Source organism: Pectinophora gossypiella, chromosome 1 (assembly GCF_024362695.1).
Source record: "Pectinophora gossypiella chromosome 1, ilPecGoss1.1, whole genome shotgun sequence".
In the NCBI taxonomy this organism is placed as follows: Eukaryota; Metazoa; Arthropoda; class Insecta; order Lepidoptera; family Gelechiidae; genus Pectinophora; species Pectinophora gossypiella.
The window spans coordinates 7729683-7749566 of record NC_065404.1 but is presented as its reverse complement, the minus strand read 5'-3'; the positions used below and the strand labels follow the sequence as shown (position 1 = coordinate 7749566).

General features: G+C 36.9%; 1 protein-coding gene across 1 annotated transcript; it reads left to right on the top strand.

Moving 5' to 3' along the window:
• Positions 1 to 11750: 11750 nt before the first annotated feature.
• On the top strand, positions 11751 to 19214 carry LOC126369371 (trifunctional enzyme subunit alpha, mitochondrial). Its single transcript, XM_050013739.1, has 14 exons — positions 11751 to 11949; positions 12106 to 12209; positions 12628 to 12814; positions 13163 to 13355; positions 13857 to 13978; positions 14066 to 14295; positions 15026 to 15205; positions 15499 to 15665; positions 15824 to 16053; positions 16397 to 16589; positions 17291 to 17426; positions 17864 to 18087; positions 18488 to 18604; positions 18701 to 19214. Exons 1-14 carry the CDS (start codon positions 11877 to 11879, stop codon positions 18837 to 18839), a joined length of 2295 nt encoding a protein of 764 aa, XP_049869696.1. The 5' UTR covers positions 11751 to 11876; the 3' UTR covers positions 18840 to 19214.
• The last annotated feature ends 670 nt before the right edge of the window (positions 19215 to 19884 follow it).

Sequence of the window (19884 nt, the reverse complement as noted above, 5' to 3'; positions counted from 1 at the left end):
CAATTGCTAAAAGCGTTGTAATATTTAATAGGCGCTGGTGCTTTCTGCTATTTATTGAAAAATAAATGCATAGGTCATGAATTTGATAGATTTCGACCTTAGAACGTACAGACTAACTTTAGGGGTCTGACGTACGACTATTTATAACGACCTTATTCGTTTGAGTCCATTGGAGGTAGGTGCCGCGGGACTGTTATGTAAGCCTGCTTACTAACGGTCGGTCTAAAATATTCAAGTTCAAATCCAAAACTAGTGTGACATTTCTAATTTGCAGTGACACATTCGAAACAACTTCTTGTTAGAAGGTTACGACTGAACTGATGACAATGGGGAAGGAAATATTACGAAGCGGTGCTAGGACATGAAATACTTCTTCTTCTATCCTGTGGGTTGTGAGGTGAATTACCAACTTCATCACCCCTGGTATCAGGGTTACTATTGAGCCGCCAAAGGCCCCTGACATGGCTCATGTAACGACTACTTACTAACACACATGAAACACTTACAAATGGGCACACCTTGCATCAGAGTGTGATTTGTTTCTGAGTGACTGGACGTATGTATGTCGCGAGTGTCTGAGGTTCTACGAGATGATGAATGATTTGTGAAAATTAAATATGTTTTTATATTGTTTACAACTAAGTTATTTTTTATATGTCTAATTATATTATTGTTTATATTGAAAATTTCACGGTGCATTGGCGCATCTGCGCTGTAAAGTCGTGAAATGTAAATAATTAAATAAATATTCCCAGTTGGGCTAGTCAGATGTACATCTATTGCAAGATGAACTAATTATCTACTTAGATACCCACGCTTCACCGAATATTTAGTTAGACCAACGTGATAGGTCTATCCAGAATAGGGCTCACCAATCGCATCGTCGTCTATAATGGTCGAGCCAACTGTGTGATCAAAGATAACGAAGATAAAAACCTTATTTATTTGATGAATAAGGATATCTCTGGACCAGTGAAACTTGAGCGAGGTAAATAAAGGAGCCGCTGTGAGCCAGCCGACCCGATTACTCTAGCCATAGAGGCAGTCAATCAACTCGCGGCACCAAACACTTCAAAACCCCAATACCGACCCCGCCGGCGTGGTCAACGATTTCCTTCAATCAGCGCTTATCGCTGTCGACCCTCTAGGGTCGATTAATTAATTCAAATATTTTTCCTCTCAAACGCCCTGAGCCGAGGTTCGCGCCCAACTGGGCACCCTCAGGCCTGTTGTCTTAACCGTTGTACCGGGTGAGAGCCTTCAGCGCTCCCCATTTGTCTGGCCAAGTAGTTAATGCCATCTGCGGCAAATCTACAATAAGTCATGTTAAAAAAAATGTGAGTATGTGTGTGAGTCTAGTGGTAGTGGTGGTTGGCTGGTATGTATGTAGGTATATATATGTCACCGTAAAATTGTAAATAACGTTAGATTATAATCTATCGATTTGAATCTCGCGAGATTGTGAACTGTCGAATAATTATGAATCGTATCATATTGCTTACAATTTAACGTATTATTTTTCGGTAGATTATAATTTATCAAAGTGAAACCGTCAAATTGTGATACGAAACGCACCTCGCGTGCTATACCATAGAGTTACAAAACTATTAGAGTGAGCATAATGTTAATTTGGGATTCTCTTAAAATGCATAAATGTTTTTGTCATAATTTTAATTATCATAATCCTTTTTGCATAACTTTTTTTAGCATAATAGTTTTACTTTCCCATAATAACATCTAGGAATACTGGTTTGTTAGGTATAACTTATTTTTGGGATTAATAAATAGATATCCATAATTCTTTTTTAGAATAATAGTGTTTTGTCATAATTTTTACAAGGCATAACAGTAGGTTAGGGTGCGGCGGGGGTGGCCCTTGGGCCACCCCTATGCCGCCAGCATGTTTATCTTACACACGAAAAGTATACTGAATAATACGTTTCAGATTTTTTAATTTTGATACATTTTTTCTTACCATGTGTGATGTCAGAATTATTGATTACTTAATAAATAATTAATAAATACGTACTTGATTTCACAATCTTGAAGAGCATTTATTTTATTTGACTGACACCTGTGTTTTATTCCTAACTCTATGGACACAGAACGGTCTACTGTAAGGCCGACCAATCAGGGACAGCCGTCGGACAGTTGACAATTTGACAATTGTAAGATTGTGATTTAACAGTTTAACTTCGATAGATTATAATCTGACGAATAATAATACGTTAAATTGTAAGCAGTATATTACGTTTCACAATTTTTCGACAGTTCACAATCTCGCGAGATAGATTATAATCTAACGTTATTTACAATTTTACGGTGACATATATACGCTTCTGCGTACACAAAATTTGACAAAAAGATGGTATATGACCTTAGAATTTGTTTAATGTACGTCACACCTTTGCAATTTTCTTTAATTTACGCTAAAACCATTACTAATGATTAAATTACCTCTCAGCCTGTATTAGTATAAGTAGTTGGAATGCAAAGATTCCTAATATTGCTATTAATTAATTTTTAACAAATTCAAATTCAAATTCAAAAATATCTTTATTCAGTAGGTAACATAGTTACACTTTGAATCGTCAATTTTACATAACGAACGTCTCATCCGCCTAAAACTACTGCAGCTTCTCACAACCTGTATAGCCGGGGAAAAGAAGCTGCAAGAAAAACCTCGGCACAGGGCCCTAGACGTTCTTTAAAAAAATAAAAATAAACATAAAACATAAAATATTGGTATACAATTGAGTAATTTAGCTGCCTAATATCAGTTCTCAGACAGTTAATCCCATGCATTCATATCTTCTAAATAATCACTAACTTTATAATAACCTTTTTTGTAAAGTTTTTGTTTAACTACTGTCTTAAAACAGTTGAAAGGCAAATTCTGAATGTCAATGGGAATCTTATTGTAAAAACGTATACATTGCCCCTTAAAAGATTTAGTAATCTTATGTAATCGACTGACTTGTAAAGCAAGTTTATTTTTGTTCCTGGTATTAACAATGTGCCGATCGCTATTTTTTGCAAATAATCCTATATGTTTTTTTACATATATTAAGTTTTCAAAGATATATTGTGATGCCAAAGTTAAAATATTAATTTCTTTAAATTTATTTCTAAGTGACATCTTGGGTCCCAATTTGTAAATCGCCCGAATGGCTCGCTTTTGCAGAACAAAAATGCTGTTCATATCTGCAGCATGACCCCACAGCAAGATGCCGTACGACATTAGACTGTGGAAGTAGGCAAAATAAACTAATCGCGCGGTTTCTACATCGGTTATTAAACGAATTTTTTTGACCGCGAATGCTGCTGAGCTGAGCCTTTTGGACAACTTATCAATATGAGGACTCCATTGCAACTTAGCGTCCAAAGTAATTCCCAAAAATACAGCAGTATCCGTGAGGTCCAATTCCTTATTTTTTACAATAATAGAATCGAGGGGCCTACTAACATTCGATAACGTAAAATAAACATATTTTGTTTTATTTTCATTAAGTAGCAGGTTGTTTACAGTAAACCAATCCACTACCTCTGAAATGGCGTTGTTTACATCGTCAAAGGAATCTTGTCGTCTCTTTACTTTAAAAAGTAAGGAGGTATCATCTGCAAACAGCACCACCTCATGTTTTACAAGACTAGGTAGGTCGTTTATGTAAACTAGGAATAGAAATGGACCTAGAATTGAGCCCTGCGGGACGCCTATAGTGACGTTAGATCCACACGATCTGGAGCCATGCACATCAACCCTCTGAACGCGGCCACTAAGGTATGACTCCAAAAGAGCGATGGCATTATCAGTTATTCCATAGTGACGAAGTTTCGCGATCAAGATATCATGACAAACGCAATCGAAGGCTTTGGAAAGGTCGCAAAAGACACCAATAGCATCTTTGGACTCCTCCCAAGCCTGAAAAACATGATTTATTAACTCAACACCAGCATCGGTTGTTGAGCGACCCTTTGTGAAACCAAATTGTTTATTAGACATTAAATTGTTTAAATTGAAATGTTGAAGTAATTGCAGTAATAAAATTTTTTCAAATATTTTACTAAGCGTGGGTAGTATAGATATTGGTCTAAAATTAGTAGGGTCAGAAGTACTACCAACTTTAAACAATGGAATGACTTTACTGTGCTTCATTAAATCTGGAAACACACCATTGTCTACACATTTATTAAATATACATGATAGATAGGGAGCTATGCAATCAATCACGGAGTTAATGACTTTAACAGAGAGACCATGAAGATCTGCAGTCTTTTTGATTTCTAAAGATTTAAAAGCTCTTAAGACGTCCCTAGGACTCACGTGTGTAAATGTTAGTTTATCTACTTTGGACGTATCTATGTGCTCCCTTATAAGTGATTGAGCGAGTGCAGGAGATGACTTCAAGTCCTTGGTAGTCGAAAATGGAATGTCAGTAAAGAATTTTTCAAAAGCTTCAGCAACTTGCTTATCATTTGTGAGTAGTTTACCGTCAATTTGTAATTGATACTCGAGATCGCGTGCTTTGACTTTCCCAGTTTCGCTATTAATAACTTTCCAAGTCATTTTAATAATATCTGAGCTACCTTTAATTTTACTGCTAACAAACATTGCCTTCGCGGTAACGCAAACACGTTTGAAAACTTTTGAATACTGTTTTACATAGTCGTGAAAAGCTACGCTATGATTGTATGTTCTTTCTTCGTAAAGTTCATACAACCTGTTTCTACTCTTATAAATTCCTACCGTCGCCCAGTCACTAAAAATTGGTGTGTCTGCTTTCTTAATTGTTTTTGCCTTAAATACTTTATTAAATTCCGATTTTGTTAGATTAAATAGGGAGTTATATAACAAATTTGGGTCATCACAGTAAGGAAGTTCTGGTAATTTGTTTGACATATTATCTTTGAATTGTTCTAAACGACTACTTGATATGGGATTGCATGTAACATCCTTTTTCAGTGAGCGGTCAACAAATAAGTTGAAAGATATTTGTTGACCACAGTGATCTGACTTTAATTTATTAATTATTAATTTATCACAAGGTTCTAAGTTACTAAAAATATTATCGATACATTTCGCGGACTGTGACGTGATTCGGGTTGGTTCTGAAAAAAGATTTACAAGATTATAACACAGAAATAAAGATTTGAATGTAGTACTTAATGAGCAATTTTCCAGAATATCAATATTAAAATCACCGCAGACGATAACATGTTTGCTTTTATTACATAATTTGCATAAAGCTTCATCAATAACTTTCTCAAATAGATCATAAGATGAAGCGGGGGGTCTGTATACGCTCAATACAATAAGCCGGCTGAGTTCAATACAGGCTAGCTCAACAGTTCGCTCAACTGAGAGACTTACAATATCCGTTCGTTCCTTATATTTTAAACAATTACGTACTAATATTAATGAACCGCCACGGATAGCCGTCTCCCTGCTGTACGAGCTGGCAACCTGGTGATTATTGAAGCAAACGAACTCATGTTTTTTTAGCCAATGTTCAGTTACGCACATAATATCAACACAATTACTGTTTAAAAAAAGTTCAATTTCAAGTTCCTTGCCCAATATTCCTTGTATGTTTTGGTGTACCAGGTTGATTACATTTGTATTTTTCTTATTGCATTTTATATTTAATATGTCCTCATTTAACTTACTACAGCCAAAGTTTTTCTCTGTTGTCATTAAATTTAATTTAAATTACAAATGTCAGAAATAAAAATAGGCTGCTCAATAGGAGCAGACGCGTTAAAAGCCAACGAATTGGCTGATTCTATTGTAAAAAAAAAGGATAGCGACTTCGCTATTTGTCTTTTGTAAAAGTTAGATAGATAGTAATATCTACCTTTGGTCAAATAAAAATTCCTAACATAGGAATTCGTATCAATGAACTGAAATTTATTATAATAATCGCATACTAAAGTATGCAATGTCAGGTTTAGATCATGCCTAAACTTATTTTCGGAATTAAGCTGACTTTGGCTGAAAGGCAATGCAAACAAAATCACTTGTTCTACACTAACGTTTCTTTGACCACAATATGAAAACTACTAAACCGATTTTAATGAAACTTATCCTTGAATGATAATGCTGAATAATACTTATTTACTTAATCAAATAAAAATAATTAATGCAATGGAAATACATAAGTACTATCAAATTCCATCTACTGGCTTCATATTCTCTACTAACACTAATAAGTGCTTCTTTCACACAAAAGACATCAACGAGTTCATTGTTATTGTTCCGTAAGTAAATAAGTACGATTTGTTGGCTATAAAGGAGATTGATCGAAGACGTATGGGACTTGGTACAAATATCCACCACTAACAAGAAATAAATTTCAAACCGCAGTCAAAAATAAGCTGTCAGTAAAAAGTAAATAAAAGATAAACAGGAAAATATTTTCACTATTTACATTATTGTGCCAATTACACATTTGGACCACTTTTGGTCAATTTCCTTTAAAATTACTCCGCCGATTATAATGAAATGACATTTGCACTATTCGCTAAGTTGGAAGATACTTAATCCAATAAAAGAGTTATTGCAATACGTGTTGTAGTTTTACGTAGTTTTAGTACGTGGACAGACATACATACAAACTTACCCGAGAAAGGCATACGCGTTTAGAAGCCCATATAGATTGCTAAGAATATTGTGGAATATTGTTGGAATTGCACAATAAGTACGCAATTTGACCCCTGCGGGTCAATATATAGATAAACGAAGAGATAAACTCCTTTTTTAATTAAATCTATATAATGATGATGATCTATGGTATAGGTATGGTAACAAGGTGTGACGTACCGTAGGGAAGTAGGCTAGGTAGTCCATCTCGTGAAACTAATACCACCCCTTATCTTCTTTTTTTATATTATAATACATTAATCTTGAATATCAGTAACTTTTCTAACGTTTTGTACTCAATTCTATAGAGATATAATAACTCTATAAAAGCTCCTCCGAGCTTTGGACGACACGTTAAGTCCATGCGCCGATTCACTGTTACCTCCCTACAGACGGATGTCGGCTTTTGATGCATTAAAGTGGAGGCTATAAAACTGCTTGAAAACCCTAACATGTGAGTAAATTTATTATGGGTCAAACAAACATGAAGAAGGAACCGCACCTACTCTACATATAGTATATCCTAATGAAGGTAGCCCAGTATCCACTACGTAAGTAATGTTACTAGGTATTGTTTTTTTTTTTGTTCTTTTTTTTGACGTGACTTATTATAGATTTGCCGCAGGTGGCATTAACTACTTGGCCGGACAAATGGGGAGCGCTGAAGGCCAGTTAGGTATGGTCACAAAACCCAAGTATTTACGTACCTATCCATATATGTGTTATCCGTATAATACATGTATTTACAAACCGATCAAAATCTGAGATAAATTGTATCAAGTGCAGCTTAACTTCATTACTCAAGCCTGCCATTTGATACAGTATCGTCTGTACCTACAGATATACGCCACAGAACAGGGAGGTAGCGTGGGGCCCTCCCAGCCTACCCACCGTCGGGGCAGCGGGGAATTGAATCACAATTGATTCACTTTAGCTCCGGCAACTCGAGAAAATCCGTCTGCGTGGAAAAGTGCTCCATTTGCCATAAATGTTCTCCAGTTTAGGTACTGCACAGTTGAATCGACTACGATAAAATTGAGCCAATACGACATGATCGTCTGAACATCGTTGTTCTTTATTAGAAAACTTTTTCACACGTCACCTTGTTAAGAAAGTACCTATAACGAATTTATTGCAAGATTAGTCCATTAAATCCTGCGTACCTATGACCCTATGTACTTGTTATAATGAAGTAGTACCTAGATCAGTATTTACGTACATATTGTCCTATTAATCACATGAATCTTTTGGACCTCGATGTAAAATCTCTTAGATTAGCTGGAAGAAGCTTCTTTAACTTTCATCTAATTCTTATTTCTACCTAACGTCTTCTCTAATCAGTCATATTCGTGTAGATTAACTTTTAACCCTTCTAGAAGTTTGTTTCGTACTTATTAGGTAGGTACCTAGCATGTGAAAACCTAATAAGTAAGTAGGTACGATCATTTTTTATGATTGCCTTCGCTTTATTCCCGTAGATATTAGTTTTCACAATTAATAATAATTAGAGGATGGGTAGTAAGTGCCTATGTATATTCTAAGTACCTCAGTATAGCAGCTAACGAAGCTTGAAACTCTGAAATTGGAGTTTCTGCTACAGCATAAACGACGGAAATGACTCGCTGCCTTTGTGTTGAACCAAACATAAGCATCTCTGTCAAAAGCTTTAGATGTGTAATTACCCTCGTGACGCAACCTCACTCTCTGCTCTCGACTTCACAAGAGCGGTAGTTGAGTGGGGGGAGGGTGGCCAATGTCCACCCCGTTGCCATGGTTACAGGGGGTGATGGATGACTGTGGCAACAAGTGGGTCTTATCTTTTTTACAATAATGTATTCGGAGAATTCTTATCGTAAAGAACGTGACTTTTGTAGTAGATTTCCGAAATCTGTGTAAGTAGGTACCCTTAGATAAGTAAATTTATTTTGTAACGATAAAAACGACAGACACGCTGAATAGGAAGTCATACAGTACGACTGAATTTCACTGAGGTAGATACAAATTAAAATATTACGATAAAGTCCGAGATCCCGGCCCTTTTTAACCGGCTTCAACAAAAAGGATGTTATCAATTAGAACCGTATGCATGTAATATTGTTGTAATTTCACATTATTCGTATAGGTATGTTAGTCTATTTAGGCTTCTAAACACGTGTGCCTAATATTATAGGAGTAAGTATACCAATAGACATGTTCTTTGTTTTATTGAATTATTTATTCAACTTAGGGAATAGTGGAAGTATCACCAAAATCGGAATCAATCAATCAAAATCATTTTGAAATAGGTCAAATAATAACAATGAGGGGCTATCCAGGCTACGTCTCCAAAAAAAAAAAGTAGTTGGCTTTGTAGAGATTTTCCCGCGTTTAACCTTCTAATTTCATGGATAACAGACATAAACAACTTTTATCTTTGTTTTAGGTATAAATGCTTATCCTTGTTATTACACCCAGGCACAACACATAACATAAACAGCCTATATACGTCCCACTGCTGGGCACAGGCCTCCCCTCAATCAACCGGAGGGGGTATGGAGCATACTCCACCACGCTGCTCCAATGCGGGTTGGTGTAGATGTTTTTACGGCTAATAGCCGGGACCAACGGCTTAACGTGCCCTCCGAAGCACGGAATCATCTTACTTTTTCGGACAATCAGGAGATTCAAGCCTGAAAAGTCCTTACCAAACAAAGGACAGTTTCATAAAGTGATTTCGCCAATGTCCCCATCGGTAATCGAACCCGGACCTCCAGATCGTGAGCCTAACGCTCTAACCACTAGATCAGGGAGGCTCAACACATCTTCCATTATTATTCTGATCAAAATAAAGTGAAGCAATATAGTTAGCAACATAATTCTATACGTATCTGATCTAAATATCAAGCAACAATTATTTTTATATAATACCTCAGCCATTACATTACATTATATTTTTGAATAATTATGTACCCCGAGCAATGAGAAAATACAAAATAGGTATTTACCACGTTAAATCTGAACAGCGCCATCTATTTATATTAGTTTTAGTCTAGTAAGCACCTCATTATGATACAACGATCTGGTTGATGCCTTTTGTATGAAGGAAACCCTTATCAGTGTTTAAAGCCCGCTTTACGCCCTAACCATTTCTAATAATGCGGGTGCGTGGGGATCGCCTTTGCGGAATGAATGTTGGAGTAACTACTGGAGTAGATGCTGGCCGATGGGAGTGGTGGGGGTTAAAAACGCCACATCGAAGCAATTCTTCTAAAAAAGTAATATTGCAATTTGACATTTGCGCATAAGTATACAGTAGTGTTAGTAGTGCATAAGTGTAGTGTAAATAGTAGTAACTAAGTGCGCAATGCAAAAAAAATGTTAAATAGATAGAAATATTGTTTTCTTTTTTGTTTTTTTTTTTTAGTTGAATTGCTTCGATGTGGCCTTCTTAACCCCCTTGGTGATAGGCATAGCAATAAGGCCGCCCAAGTTCTAGTGTATTCATGTGTTATGTCTGATTGTTAAAATTAAGTTGTGTTCAATAAAATGTGCAACATCAACTCTTCGATCCCCACCAGCGGCTGAGCTAGGTTTACCTCACACCCCTCGGTCTTACTTTAGTCTTCAATCTCAATCGTATGGACGTCAAATGTCACACACACAAATGCACGTGTACGATAACGTCAATGTGTAGTGTGTGTGTAAAACAAGGTGTTTAGTATGAAGTGTCCGGGGTGTGCCTTAAGACAGATCGGGCTTGTCAAAGTTATTAAGTCGTGGTATAAAAACTACTAAAGTGTAGCAATAATCAAAGTCAAACCATATAAGTCTTATAAGAAAGTACTTTATAAATGCTGGGGCTGAACCGAAAATCTGAGTCGAAAATTCTTTGCGGCTCATAGATGTAAAATGCCCGAAACTTTCCGCTTCTTTCAGTAAAATTGAGTAGGTACGTTTTTTCGGCGTGATTGGAAAAAAGCTATCTCAACGAATATTTCGAATAAAATAGATTTATCTTTAAAAAATATATTAGAAATAGTGTCCTGCAGGCTCTTAAAGCAAAATTGTTTCTATACATACTACTTAATGTGATCCACATATCAAGCAACAATTACCTATTTTTATGTATGCTTGGGGGAGGCCTATGCCCAGCAGTGGGCGTCGTACGGCTGATGATGATGCTTCTGCCATTACATTGTATTTTTGAATAATTATGCACCCTGAGTACTAGCTGTACAACGCCATCTATATCGTTTTTGGAGAACGTAGCTTGTAAGTCCCTCATTATAACAAAAAACAAACAGTGCAATCTTTCGTTTCCAGAATAGGTACTTCGTTATCGTTAATTAATTAAAAATTACCATATATAAATGATTTAAAATTAGATAGCTTTAAATGTGAATACGTTTGAACATTTGAAATTACATGAAAGTGTGGAGAATTTTAATCACATTTAATTAAAAATACCTACTGATTTAATCAATAGTAACCAAGATAGTAACATAATTGTAACATAATATTATATCGTTGCTGATGTCGCTAACTAACGTATCTGAAATTTTTGGCGAATCTGATTTGCACCTTTTGCTGTAGTCAATAAGACAAAAAATATTTTGGCAAAATATTGCAAATACGTCAGTTTGCAAAATCACGATATTATACAACAATGGATTCCATTATACAATAACTAAACAATAAGAATAGTACCTAACCTACATGTTGTTTTTATAGATATTAAGTCTCACGTCTTTACCTCTGTAATCGTGTCTTTCTTATTTGTGCAATAAAATAACATTTTTATATAAAAAGTATTTGTATAGTCCATGGAGGATACGAAATGTAGGTACGTTTATGTTAGAAAATAGTGTTCTCAAAAAAGAAATATCCGTGGAAAGGCAATTTATCGAATGTTTCCAGTAAATTTCAGTAAAATACCCATACCGAAATTTTGGTGAATTTCACAATGAATGATGTAGTTTCCTGCACGCTGTTGTTAAATTTAATTGTGACATCTCTGTTATGGCTAAATATTATCATGACTGTATGTCACGACGGTGACTCACAAATAGTGCGTAAAAAACACGCCATTTGACAGTTCGATACATGACTGACATGACTCCTCTCTCCCTCTCCTTCACCCCCTTCAACTCCGTAGCCACCGAAGAAAGTTTAGGTTCAAAGTCTGGATTCAAAATTATTTAATTAAATAGCTCAGTTTCTTTTTTTAAGTTAGTCTTGTGGGTATATTTATTCGACCATGGCGAATTCCAAGATGATGGGAGCGCTAAAACTCCTGAAGAAACGAACCGACCTGAAATACCTTACAACAGGTAAGAACATCCACATCAACACCCAAGTTACTTCTAAAGTTGTTATTTTTGTATACTAAGTAACATTTTAGTTTAATTTTGACGTGAACGGCTGCAGTGTACATAAGACTCGATGTTTTATTACATGAACTTATGTTTTCTTTGCGTACATTCTAGGATTACAGAGCAGGAACTTTGCTGCACCAGCCAGCCAAGTCCACACAAAATGCAAGATCGTCAATGGTGTATATGTTGTGACATTGGATTCACCTAATGTTAAGGTAATAAACTTTCATAATAAGAAACAATTGAAGGTTAATATGGCAGTGGGTATATAATCTTAACCTATAAAGTACTTTGGACTCTAATCTTGCAACTGTTAGGAAGTGTGAAACTGTGCCAAGTGTTATAATTTTTTTACAAGACGGCTCCAAACTACTATAAAAATTAATAAACAAGTTATGTTTAACTATTGTAATGATGACACAAATCAATTCACATTTAACTTCTTTATTTTTTCTGACTTATATGTACCTACTTCATTGATTGACATCACTAATGCAACCTGACTGTGACAATTGAATTGCTACATCTTTTTGCTGAAAATGTGGACATAAAACACTGGCATGAATGTTACAAAAGGAAAAGTTGAAATGACAAAACAAAACTGGAAATTATTGATGAAACATTTAATTAAAGGTGAACTCCTTGAACACTTCTGTAATGGATGAGGTGAGGAACATCATAAATGAAGTCGAGTCCAATCCAGCCATTGAAGCTGCCGTGCTGATCTCTGGAAAGCCGGGAAGCTTCATTGCTGGTGCTGACATCAACATGATTGAGAACTGCAAGACTAAAGAGGAAGTTGTGTCTCTTTCAAAGAGTGGTAAATAAAAAAATATATATTTTGTCTACTGTTACTCAGTAATAGTTGACCATTGATAACATTTTGTATTAACTATCAATCTTTGTGATAACAGATAATATAAAAATAAACTTTGGACTGTCATACCAACTTAATCTGCTGCTAATATGGGTTCAAAGGGCAATTTTTTTCATAGCCATTTGATTTAAATTATTTAAATGAATTAGGTATTTTAGATTATGGAAGAGGCCTATACCTGCTGTGGGTGTTAAAAGGGTTGTAACTTATGAGGATGATACATCAACACAGAAGCTTAAAAAAAATGTTGGTAGGTACCTAATACTTAAAATCCAAACAAATATTTCACAGGTCATGAAATATTCAGGAAAATTGAGACATCCAGAAAGCCTTTTGTGGCAGCTATTCAAGGCAGCTGCCTCGGTGGAGGCCTGGAAACTGCGCTCGCCTGTCATTATAGAATTGCCGTTAAGGACTCAAAAACTGCCTTCGGATTACCTGAGGTTATGTTAGGCCTCCTCCCTGGAGGTGGCGGCACTGTAAGGTATATTTTATTTAATTTATTATTCTATTTTTATTCAAATCATTTTTTCATGTTTAAGGAAGAGTACAGCATAGCATAGCAAATATGTGTAATGACTTGTTTCATCACTATCGCTAATTTAAGAGCCACACTCTTGTCGGTGTAGCATTCTCCATGCTACTTTTTTAGGGAAAAATAGAACAGTGGTTCCCCTCTTGTCTTCCACCCGCAGTACTCTGTCTGACGCGAGTAGGACGGACCGGGCGGCACGGTTGCCCCAGTGGAGGGCATAGAAGATGACTCTGTCTTGTATGAAATCAAAACCAAATTCTTGACTTGTTTAATCATTATACAATTAAATGGCTATATATAACTCTATATTATTATTTTTTACACTGTCATTCCTACAGAAATAACTAACTATAACCCATGTCTATTGTAAGTTTTGTAAGCTCTCTACATGTCTGCTTATTTCTTCAGTATTCTTCATAAGTTTTAATTTTTATAAACTACCTATTCCAGACTGCCAGCCCTTACATCAGTACCCACAACTTTGGACCTCGCCCTCACTGGCAAAACTGTTAAAGCTGATAAAGCCAAGAAACTGGGCATTGTAGACTTACTAGTTTCCCCTCTTGGACCTGGTAAGCTGCTTGTTGTATTTACATTTGGATTCAATACATTTTTTTTTCCTATAAGATGCTAAATGATATATTCTTTTTATACTATAGGTCTAGGAAAACCTGAAGAAAACACTGCCAAATATTTAGAAAACGTAGCTGTGCAAATCGCAAAGCAAATAGCTGGGGGGAAAATGAAGGTTGACAGGTCTAAGAAGGGTTTTGTTCAGAAACTCACTGCCAATGTTATGCAATGGGATTTCGTCAAAAACATAATTTTCAAGAAAGCCAGAGAGCAAGTTATGAAAGCGTCTCGTGGTCTCTACCCTGCGCCTTTGAAGGTTTACATTTAAATTATTTTTTTCAGATTTTCACGTATTATATCGCATGCTATAACTATTCGGTATTATTGACATTAAACTGTTGCTGCTGATTTTTTCAACTATGTGTATAACTGCTTATAAGAAAACATTCCAAACTCAGCTCAACTCCAACCACTACAGAAATCAAAAATATCTGTGGTCGTCATATCCGTATTTCTCTTAAAGCACTTCTATAGATAACTCGCCTTACCAATAAAAAAATCTGTAGTAAAATATCATCAATCTGTGACATCCTAATAACAAATATCCAAACTGTATTTTTAACATAGTTTAAGTTATGCAGATAATGTAGATAGTATAAGTTCGTACCCTCAAATTAAAGATGTTATGGCTTCGAATAAAGTGCAATATTGGTTGTACAGTATCGTTACACGCCTTTGCTCGTGACATGATGCGCCGCCTCAGTGCGCCACGGACACCTTTTTACAGAGATTGGTTGTCTATTTATTATATGAGGTCTGACATCAATATAAAAAATAATCAATTTGTGTATTAAGTATTTAACAGACAAGAAAAAAATAATCCCGCTATATGTATATCAAATAATTTGATTGAACTTTGCTTGGCTGTCAAATACACATACCATACATATGTTCACTGCTCGTTGATTTTTTATTAGTAAGGTAGTAAGAATACAATTTCTACGATTTTTAATCATGATATTAAAAATAGTTGCATGTTTGTATAGATTCTCGACGTTGTGAGAGTGGGTGTGGATAAAGGTCCCCAGGCGGGCTACGAAGCTGAAGCGGAAGGTTTCGGAGAACTGGCCATGACTCCACAGAGCAAGGGTCTGATTGGCTTGTTCAGAGGACAAACTGAGTGTAAGAAGAATAGATTCGGCAAATCACAAGTTGATGTCAAAACGGTAAGTAGTCTTTTACAAAATTAACCAGGTTCATTTTGAGACACTATAGGAAATGCTTACCTATATTGAAAACAAAAAGGGTGTCAATTTTACAGTTAATAATATTATGTTCATTTCCAAGAAATGTATGCACAACCTAGAGTGTTTGGTAAACAACATATTTCATAATTTGTGATATACATCCCTTTGCTTTATCTCGGATCTCTTAATTTTGTTATTGGCATAAGCTATCATTATTTCAAACTCAAGAATAGTTCGGCGATTGTGGTTATATTTTTGTTTCAACTTCACAGATTGGTGTGCTAGGTGCTGGTTTGATGGGCGCTGGTATTGTCCAAGTGTCGATTGATAAAGGATACAACGTAGTCCTGAAGGACGCAACTAACGCAGGCTTATACAGAGGAATGGGACAGATTCAAAATGGCCTCACTACTGCTGTTAAAAGGAAGAGGATCTCTGCGTAAGTCTCCTACGCACTACATTCACGTAACACCTATAAAATCTGCTATTGGCAAAAGCCGTTTCATCAATTGGCATGGCACATTTTGCTGTATTGTAAATACAAGGTCATAAACGCCTTCATCTTCTGTTAAACTAAACATTTTTACATCATTTCAGCTTACAAAAAGACAAATACTTGTCGCACCTCCTGCCTACCCTTGATTACGCGAACTTCAAAAATGCTGATTGTGTAATTGAAGCGGTGTTCGAAGACATCAACATCAAGCATAAAGTAATCAAGGAGATTGAGGCGGTGGCCCCGAAACACTGCATCATCGCGACCAACACCAGTGCCATTCCCATCACAAAGATTGCTGCTGGCAGCAGTCGCCCCGACAAAGTTATTGGTAAGCAATCGATTTGGTCACCTTATTATCTTCCTGGCTCATTCCCATTTACATATCGGACTCTGTGTCTCCAAATCTGCCAATTCTGATTGTACGTTTACGTAAGTACAGACAAGTTACGGAAACCGGCTCACGATTACCATGCTCATTACAGACTACTTCTACTCACAGTTCAGGCAAAAAATCAAAGATGCCATAGACCGGACTGACACAAGTTACCTCAAGTTACCCTCACCTTCCCTCACTTGAACAGAATATAACGTCTTCTTTATGTAGCGTTCTATTTATGTCTATCCATAACTAATCCAACATAAGTTATAACGATTCGTTTTCCTTCCTCCAGGCATGCATTACTTCTCCCCCGTGGACAAGATGCAGCTGCTGGAGATCATCAGACACCCTGGCACGAGTGAGGACACGGCTGCGGCGGCTGTCGCTGTCGGCCTCAAGCAAGGCAAGGTCGTCATCATTGTTGGCGACGGACCTGGCTTCTACACCACGCGCATCCTCTCCACTATGCTTAGTGAAGCTATCAGGTACCTATGGTTTTGTTTAGTGGTATTAAAATTAAACTAGTATGTATGGGGCATTTATATTGAGCGCTGGCTAGCAGGTAGTATGAGATGTGACCATAAGGCACTGTACAGACGCCGCATAGCAAAAAATTACTGCATCTATCCGCGGTTAATCGCGGTAACCGTACATTACTCTTGCAACTCGCGTGTGACAGACATTTTGTCTGGCGCAAATCCTCAGAGGAAAGATATCCAGCTCTTAACCACCACCATCAGAACCAGACATCTTACAGATCAATTTCGTCATTCCTCGCATATCGCCAAACGGATCCGTAAGTGAAGGTTAGCACGCAATATCTGTCCTATCCATAATTATACACAACCTCCAAAAAAATTGTTCTAATGACAAATAGCTCATCACCAGCCCATTAGCGTCCCCACTGCTGGGGCACGGGCCTTCCCTATGGATGGATAGGGAGATCGGGCCTTAAACCATCACGCGGGCCCAGTGCGGATTGATGGTTATTAACGACTGCTAATGCAGCACGGAGGAGCTCGAGATGAAAACTTTTTTTTTGTGGTCACCCATCCTATGACTGGCCTTTGCGAAAGTTGCTTAACTTCAACAATCGTAGACCGAGCGCGTTTACCGCTGCGCCACCGAGCTCCTCTGTGACAAATAGCTATAAGCCTTCATTTTTGTACATATACTTCGTTTACAGGCTATTGCAAGAAGGAGTGGACCCCAAAGACCTGGATAACATGACCAAGCAGTTCGGTTTCCCTGTCGGTGCCGCCACGTTAGCTGATGAAGTCGGTATCGATGTAGGCTCTCACATCGCTGTAGACCTGGCCAAGGTAAATTCAACTATTATATTGTAAATGTAATAGAAGTAGTGTAGTGTAGTGATGTGTCCCTTATCACCATAAGGTTCATCATATCCATCTTTGGACTTCGTATCAACAGTGGCTGCAAGTTGTCTTTGATTACTTGTGGCTCTGCCCACCCCATTAGGGATTACGGGCGTGAGTTTATGTATGTATGTATGTATGTAATAGAACCAGGTAAGGCCATTCGCACTTTGGATACGTTTTCTTACGAATTCAATTTGTACTCGTGCGTACATACGTACGAATGAACATTGTGCGACTACCCTTAATCGTTTGCGAATTGTGACGAAAACCAGTGCAGTGTAAGTAGGAAAGATTATATTAAGTGTGGTGCTTCTACTCTCTTATGTGTAAATGTAAAAGATTTTTTGTACTGTCTTCATAAATAATTATTATCTTCGCAGGCCTTCGGCGAACGTTTCAGCGGTGGTGACATGAACATTATGCCAGAGTTTGTCAAGAAGGGTTTCTTGGGAAGGAAGTCTGGCAAGGGCTTCTACGTGTACGAGAAAGGTACTAAGAACAGGGACGTAAACCAGGAAGCCGTCCAGATGTTGAAGGAGAGGTTCTCGCTAGCACCGCGCGGGGCCAACACTGTCGAAGACCAGCAGTTGCGAATGGTGTCTAGGTAAAAAAAAGTTTGCTTTTTCTTCAACACTTTGCCACCAGAGGGCGCCATTTGTAAGATAAGATACGCGGCCAAAATTGGAACTAAACTAAGTAACGGCCAAAAGCCATCGTCCTAGGAAACATCGTTTTATGATTTTTTAGGAGGTGGTGCAAACCAGCGCTGCCCACTGCCTCTCTTACAACCTCCTGTCAATGTTGCTGATTTAAACAAAAAAAAAAGAAATCAGTCGCTTGTACGTTTACAGAAATAATGAGAGTGGCATACTATGTAATGTTAGTTAGGGTAAACAGCTAGCTCTACCATCAAAACAACTTTTACTTAAAATCATGCAAAAGAAGTGCATGTACTTTCGTTATTTTTTATACGAGTCTTCCAAACCCTTCCTGTTGAATTTCAGGTTCGTAAATGAAGCAGTATTATCACTGGAAGAGAAAATCCTGCACAGTCCGCTAGAGGGAGACGTTGGCGCCGTGTTCGGTCTTGGATTCCCGCCATTCAGTGGTGGACCATTCAGGTAACATTCAATCTAAGACATGCTATTACTATACTTATTTTTGCAAGTAATTATTATTTTTTATATAATAAAACTCTAAATAATTTAAAACTTCAGATGGGTGGATCAGTTTGGTGCTGACAAGTTAGTGAAGAAAATGGAAGAGTTCCAGGGACTTTACGGAGCGCCATTCAAGCCCGCGCAGACTCTCGTAGACATGGCCAAAGACTCAAGCAAGAAGTTCTACAATCGTTAAATAAAAAAACGGAAACCAAAAAATTCAAGCTACTTGCTGCTATTTTTAAATGTGTCTTGATAGAGTGAACTGAATTACAGGCCTATCATAATTTATCGCCTTCCTTTTCATAGCGTTAACCCAGGGAACTAACTGATTGGGTATACTAGTGTTATTTATCTAAGAGCAAGTGAACTTCATCTATAGTTTTATAAAAAAATCTTTAATATTAATTATTATAGTAAGAGAATATTTCGATTCTGTATAATGTTGAGTGAATATAATTATCATGAACATTTTGAGATTGGACACTTTTGTAACTTAAGAATGTTAAAAAAGTCGGTACCTATTTGTATATTCAATATGTACTAAAGTAATAAAATATTTATTTTAAAATATGCGTTTTATATTTTCATAAGGGCCTTGCTGCCAAGGCCCGTGTTGCTTTATGGGTATTAAATGTATGCCAGAAGCGTCGGATAAACGATCTAGTAATCGGTTGTTATTATAACAAAACAATAATAGTGGTCTGACAAAATTTAAAGATTTTAAAATAAGTTTGATAAATGTTAACTTGATGGCATCAACAAATGTCGCTGGCAGGACTCTTCACTTCGTACACGTATTCCGTGTACATAACATAGATTCGAATATTTCGAGTTGAAAAAAGAACCTTGATTCGGAATATCAGGTCGTATATACCTACGAATTTATTATTTATTCGCAGGGTCGTACAATACGTGGATAGGATCGGACATTAACGGGAATCCGAACAAAAGAAAAAGGATTACGTTTAGTTTTTGCTCTACTCTGCTTTGTATCATATCATGTCATGTCAGAGCTTTTCGGCGGGAAACGGGAACGGCACAGTTGCTTTCTTCATTGAGTAATCTAAATAATTAATACGAAGTGGTGTTTTGTGGTTAATGATCGCATTAAGTTAGTCGGAAGACATTCGCGAGTGTTATTATATTGGAGTATTCAATAAACAAAGTGTATCTGCCTATTTTCGCTTCGTGCCGGGAAGCCGCTTCATAACTCAAAAGTTTATGCGGACTTTTGAGTT

Excerpts from the sequence above, each read along its gene's own strand:
- LOC126369371 (XM_050013739.1), top strand. The coding sequence starts at position 11,877 with ATGGCGAATTCCAAGATGATGGGAGCGCTAAAACTCCTGAAGAAACGA. Across the intron at positions 12,210-12,627 it reads TGGATTCACCTAATGTTAAG|GTGAACTCCTTGAACACTTC; the intron begins GTAATAAACTTT and ends ATTTAATTAAAG. Across the intron at positions 14,296-15,025 it reads TCTACCCTGCGCCTTTGAAG|ATTCTCGACGTTGTGAGAGT; the intron begins GTTTACATTTAA and ends ATGTTTGTATAG.